A 6,813-nucleotide genomic window follows, 5' to 3' on the forward strand; every position below is an offset into this window, starting at 1 on the left:
CTATAACAGCAGCGAGTGTTAAAAAATTTTTGTGGGAATTTATCATATGTCGTTTCGGCCTCCCCCTAGAGCTCGTTAGTGACAACGGAACACAATTCGTGGACAGTGGGTTACAAGAATGGTTAAAAGAATTACACATTTTTCAAATCTTCACCTCTGTAGCCCACCCGCAAACGAATGGTCAAGTCGAAAGAACCAATCGAACGATCAAAGAGGGAATCAAGACGAGACTAGGGATGAAACGAACGGGATGGGTGGACGAATTGCCCCATGTATTATGGGCCTTCCGCACTCAAAAGAATTCCAGTAATTCCGAAACCCCCTTCAGTTTAACATATGGCACAGAAGCCATGATTCCCGCTGAGATTGGTATTCCATCTGCCAGAGTTCTTATGATTGAGGATAATGATCATGATCTCCGGATGAACCTTGACCTCCTCGAGGAAAGGAGAGAACTAGCATCAATCCGCGAGCATAATTACAAACGACAGTTGCAAAAATATTACAATTCGCGGATCCAAAGATGTGAATTCGACGCGGGAGACTTTGTCTTCCGCAACAACGAGGCCTCCGGACAAGAACCTCCAGGCAAGTTGGCCCCAACTTGGGAAGGACCCTACAAAGTTAGGAAAGTTTTATCTAAAGGGGCCTACAAGTTGGAAAAGTTGGATGGGACTGAGATCCCAAGAACTTAGAATGGGCCCAACTAAAGAAATGTTACATATAGTTTGTTTTTCTTTTTTCTTTTGGCCTACGTGCCTAGTTGGATATTTACAACTTATGTATTTTTGCTTCTTGTAATTTGGCTTATGCCTCAGTTATGAAAATTTTCATTTCAGTCATTGAGACTTGTACTATTATATAATCCTTTATTCATACACAAAGAAGATCCTCGGAAAACACATATATTATAAAAAATAAACAAAGTGTGCCGGATATAATAATAAACCTTATTTATTTATACAAAAAGGGATTACAAGAGGAGGAGAAGCCTAATTAAAAAGAAAGAAAAAGATCTATTTATGGTGCGGCATCTTCGTGTTCCGTATCCTTGCCTCCCGCATTTTCCGCATCTCCCGCATCTTCTTCTTCCTCATCAAGTTCAAGGAGAACTTTTAATTGCTGGATGCTGTCTTCCTTATCAGCAAGCTCGGAAATCTGATCCGTCAAAGAAAATTTCAACTAGTCGAAGTCCTTTGTTTTCTGCTTAAGGATGGCAGCTGTATCCTGACCAGCTAAGATGTATTCTTCAGGAAGCTTGGAAGTTGAACCAAATTGATAACCTTCTTGTAAGCCCAGTTGGCGACCAGCTTGTTTAGAAGCCTTCAGAAGGATAGCAACGCAGTTCCCAAGCTCATCACTAGCCCGAACATCGGCGATGTCCTGTTGAAACAATCATACTTGAGTAACTCTAAAACATTTAGATAATTTATGATAAGAGTAAAATATATACCTTGGGGATGGCTTCCGACAGTAGCCATTTTCGATCCGCTTTGGCTTGGACAAGTTCCAGCTTATGACCGGCGCATTCCAAGGCTTGCGCACGGTTCTTGGCATTAAGGTCAAGTAGACGCTTGTCCTTAGAAGCTGCTTCAGCTTGAAGGGTCTCCAGTGACTTGGCTTGTTCATTCATCAATTTAGCTTGTTCGTCCAATTGTTTCTGTAGAACACTCCTCGCTTCCTCAGCAGCGGATCGAGCAGCCCTTTCCGCCTCCAGCTTCATTGATAGCCTTAAGAGCCTCTTCTTTAGCCTCGGAAGCAGAGGCCGCCAGTTCTTCCCATTCTTCATTCATCTCCAGCCAATCTCTAGTTATTTCATGGGTAGTGGAAATAGAATTTGCCACATAGTAAGTGTGGGAGTTCAGCAATTCCTGCCGGATACTGAGGCGACGTCTCTCCTTTTCACCATGCAGAAGACTCTCCCGCAGAAATTCATAACATGCGTCCACGTCACGGAATGTCAAATCCCGACGTAAAGACCAATTAGGTTGATGCGGGGTAGGGTCTTCCTCTTCAGGAGTAGGAGAGGTTTGGGAAGCATAAGGGAACATGCTTATACCCCATTGATCTCTTAAACGATAAACATTATAAGAGGGCGACACCTTGGCATGATCAGTCGTGTCGACCCCCCTATCCTTTAAGGGCGAATCATCCGCCACAATTATCGGATCCTTGGCAGTATTAGGAGGCGGTGGTGGCGGACGAAGAGGGGAGTCTTTCAAACCAGAAATACCTTCGGAAAGGTTATCCAGGCTCACTAAAAACATTAATGGAGAGTTAGGAATACTTCAATCCAAATAAGATAACAAAGTAAAGAAAGGTTTTGCATACCTAACGAAGGGTCTTCAACATCAAGTTGCTCTAAACGCGCCTCCAAGGCGGTAGGATAGGCCTTCTTAGATATTTTCTTCTTTTTCAAGGTAATCGTGATCGGATTAACCTTTCGCTTCCCGACCACTTTGGAAACGTCCGCATCAACGACTGGACGTTTACCCGCAGTGGTAATATTATCAGCTTCCAAACCCTTGGCGTCCACAGCAGCATCAACGTCGTCTTGACCCGCCGCCTGACTAGAAGTGGCTCGTTGACGGGTAAGACCTGCAATAGAGCCCACAGCTTTGTTAACATCAATAGAGTATACTTCTTCACAGAGTGATGACTCCTCACTAGATGAAAAGAGTACGACCACTCCGCTAGAAGTAATAGCAGTTACGGATCGGGGTTGCAAAATGCCCTCACTTTTTAGTACGATTTCTTGAACATATTTCTCACCTTTGGCATACATGGGTTCGGAAACCAAAGGTTCCGGACGAAAGGCAGTAGGGAATAAAAAATTATTGCGGGTTCGATCCAAAAAGGAGTCGTCCCTAGGTTCAATCGGACGACGTACCATCACCCCCCCTTCATGATCCAATAAAGTGCTGAAGACGGAACCCTCACCTGTAAAACAATGAAACAAGTCAGAAATTAAACGTTTTAAAAAAAATATTGACATAACACGAAGCTCACTCTTGTTGGTCATTTCATAATATGGTTCCAACTCGGGGAATGACCACAAACGGCTCATCTTGGCCCTCACCATTGCCCCTTCATGAATTGGGCGCAGGGGAGTGGGCGTGGATATTAGCGTCTTATACCACGCCTGGCCCTCATGAGCACTGGCAGGAACCACAGGCATGGGAGCGTCCGCCTTACGCTTCGTCATCTAGAAAGGAATGATGTCTTCTCGGATCCAGAAAAATTTTGGCTTCCAGCCATGAAGGCTACGGAGCCACTCCGTGCCTATGGTCCTTTTCTCGATGGATGCAAAACTGTACCACCCATCACGAAAAGTCATCTTATAAAACACGGCAAACATGCCAACAGTCGGTTTAAGGTTGCGAGATTGGCAACAGAACTCGAAATGCCGAATCCTCAACATCCCAAAAGGATGGATCTGGGAGAGATGGATCCCATAAGTCGTCAGGATCGATTCGACAAACTTGGTCACCGGAATCCGGAAGTTCCCTGTTGTAAAGTGGTCTATGTATACAGCCATTTTCGTCGGAGGCGGACTCGTAGCAATTGAACCACTAGCAGGACGTTCCGGTTCCCACTCCGTCGTCAATCCATATACGTTAACAACGTCGTTATAATATTCTTCTTTAAGGCAGACTTCAACCTCGTCGATAGTGGGGGTACTTTTCTTTTCTTTAGCCATTTGAATAATAGAGGGATGAAGAAAAGGGGAAGAAATCTCAGAGAAGGTTGGAAAGTCTAGAGCGTTTGAGAGAATCTGAAAGTGATAAAGATTAAATGGAAGTCACAAGGGTTATATTTATACCCATCGTAATTAATGCGATCCATAAAGTGACAGAAGAGAGAGAAACCGCGGACCACCAGATGGCTGACACGTCAGGCGGGAAATCCAAGATAATGAAAACAAGCTGTCATAAGGCGCCAGACACGTCTTATCAGTTGTCCTCAACGAGCTTCTCTCTCCACCACGTCATTATCCAAACCATTAAGCATTTCAAAAAGTTGTAAATTTCAAAAATATCCTTTAGAGATATTTTCTCTAAACAGTTGAATGTCCACAAAAGCCAAAAAGTTTTTCCTCATTAATTATTCAAACAATAATTACAAAAAGAGAAAGGAAAAACTACAAGTTACAAACATCTAGACCTATACTAAGGATTCGAGGACGATGGGTCCTCTGGAGCCTTTAACGAAGTATCGTCCGAAGAATCATCCTCAGACTCTTCACCAAGATAGATCTTCAAAAGTTGCAAGCCGTCATCCGCAGAAGCAAATTCCGGGAGCATATCTTGTAAAGGAAGGCCAAATCATCATGCTCTTTAACCCGATTAGTACGACCTTGTTTGACATTTACACCATAAAGTGGATGATCTTTAAATGTGCGATTGCTCTGAGCATAGTTCATCCCTTCATAAAAGCCCGTCACACGCCCAAGTGAAGAGGAAGCAGCCATCAGATTGGCAAAACTATCATTCAGCTCCTTACTTCCTTTGATATGGTGGACGACCTGTTAGGACAAAAACATAAGTTCCCAGTATCAAAAAATGAAAGTGAAAGAACAAGTAATAAAAAATAACTTATAGCATCAACGCCCCGAGTAAGGAACCATTGATGGTCCTGCTCCGCGCGTTCAGCCCGCGCCCGGAACCCCTTTGATTCCGCGGTGGCTTCATCATAGGCTTGAAGGAGAGAGTTATAGGCAGTTTGGATTTCAGCAGCACTTTGCTTTTTAAGTTCGACTTGCTCCTTCTGCAACTTTAGCTCCGCTTCAAGATCATGAATTCGGGCACCCTAAAGGGCCACTTGATTTTCCAACGAGGAATTGACTTCCTGGGCACGGGCTAAATCGTCTTTATCCTTTTGAGCTTATGCTCGGTCAGCTTCACGAATGACATTCTTCCTCTCACAGGCTTCTTTCCATCGGCGGGCAGCGTCAACGTTACGGTCTTGCTCACTCTTCAGGGCATTCTCTGCGTCAGCCTGTTTCCACTTAGCAGTCTGGACAGCAATACGATGCTCCTCAGCTTCTTTCTTAGCAGCTTCAGTGGCCCGCCGAGCTTCATCCACTTTCCCGCCAAGAGTACGCCACTCACTTAAGATTTCTTGACTACCGGCCAAGGCATTAGCTAGATGATAAGCTACGTTCGTGTGGAGATCATGGCGGGAAAGGTCACGTTGATATGCCATCTCAGCGGGTGGCGTATAGTGTTCAATAAAATCCATACAAGTTCTAGGATTGGAGAACCTGGACCCGTTAGTAATACCCCATGGAGGAACAAACAACTCATGTTTGTCACCCAAGCCCGCGTCCCCGTAATAACGGGAACACGAAGGTTTAAAGCGAGCTGGGGTTGAAAAAGGCTGTTGTGGAAGAGGACGATGAGGAGACTCCTCAGTCCTATTACCTTCCTCATTAACGGCAGGATTGTCCTGTTGATCACCAGTACCACCCCCAGCCTGAAAAAGATAGTCAAAGCGAGTATCAGTTTCAGACTGGTTGTTAATTCTCTCTGTCACAGTATCAATTGGCGAAGTCGGCACCCTTTCTTCTATAGTAATATCAGTTGGAGGGGAGGTCGGCCGATCTTCCGCCACAAGGCTACTTGGCGAAGTAGGTAGCTTGTTCTCCACCTCTTTTTCCAGAAGAGGAGATGGTTGCTTTTCAGTATGGGGAGTGGGGATGGGTAACTTCTCAGATACGTCTTCATCAAAGATCAATAGATCTACATAAATACTCATAATCATATGAAAACATTCCAAAAAAAAGAAAAAAAAAGTCTAACGTTTAATGATAATTGCATACCTTCTACAGTATCGATGCGATCGGCAAGATTGTACTGGGGCTTCTTAGGGCGATGAATTTTCCGTTTTTTCTTTGATGGCCCTGCCTCAGCATCCGCAGTCGTCGCGCCTGCTTGGTTCCTTATAGCTCTCTTCTTCTCTAATTCTGCCAATAATTGGGAGATAGAAGAAGACTCAGGTATATCGACATCGGACTCTTTCTCCTCTTGCGAGGAGAAGAAACAGGAACCATCCCCATCGTCATCACTCGATAATAAAGTGGTGATCGTTCCATCAGAGGTAATAGCAATAAGCGGATGAGGATTAAGAACGTACGCACCTATCTCAAAGGTGGCGTTAGAGACAATAGGTTCAGCTCACACCTTCTTTGGAAAAAGGAAACAAGACTTGGTTTTCTCAAGAATAGGTAGGTCCCCGGCATCTCGAATGCTGTGTCGGACGCAACCTCTATCCTCAAAAAGGGCGTTAAGCATAGAGCTTCGACCTGAAAAGAAGGAGTTTAATCACGAAATACTTTAAAAAATAAGAAAAAACAAGCAGAGGTCATTTACGCTCATACAAGTCAATAAAAATGGGCTCCATAAACTCTGAGGCCCATAACCGACTCATGCCCGCCCACACCAGGGCTTCCTCAGGTAGTGCTCGCATTGGCGTTGGTTCCGCCATTAAGGTACGGAACCAATCACACCCCTCATGGGCAGCTGTGACAACGTCCGGAAGACGAGAGTTAACGGGACGACGGACCATGGCAACGGGTACCATGTCCTCAGAAATCCAAAAGAATTTGCTATTCTCGACCTCATGTCCAATACTCCGGTCAGAGAATCCTTGGCAGGTATACCAGCCATCGCGAATGGCAAGACGGTAGAAAACGGGAAACCGATCAACGTGCGGCACTAGATCACGTGCTATGCATACGAATTCGTAATGTCGGATTCACATTACAGTACATGGATGTAGTTGAGATAAGTGGATCCCATAAGCAGTTAATAA

The 6,813-nt window shown here is 44.7% G+C and overlaps 1 protein-coding gene across 1 annotated transcript; it reads left to right on the forward strand.

Moving 5' to 3' along the window:
- The first annotated feature begins 350 nt into the window (after positions 1 to 350).
- Positions 351 to 695, forward strand: LOC143563149 (uncharacterized). Its single transcript, XM_077050759.1, has one exon. The coding sequence runs from the start codon at positions 351 to 353 to the stop codon at positions 693 to 695; it is 345 nt and encodes a 114-aa protein (XP_076906874.1).
- Positions 696 to 6,813: the final 6,118 nt, after the last annotated feature.

Source organism: Bidens hawaiensis, unplaced genomic scaffold (assembly GCF_021521415.1).
Source record: "Bidens hawaiensis isolate Kalapana, Puna unplaced genomic scaffold, B.hawaiensis_p1.1 tig00021325_1, whole genome shotgun sequence".
In the NCBI taxonomy this organism is placed as follows: domain Eukaryota; kingdom Viridiplantae; phylum Streptophyta; class Magnoliopsida; order Asterales; family Asteraceae; genus Bidens; species Bidens hawaiensis.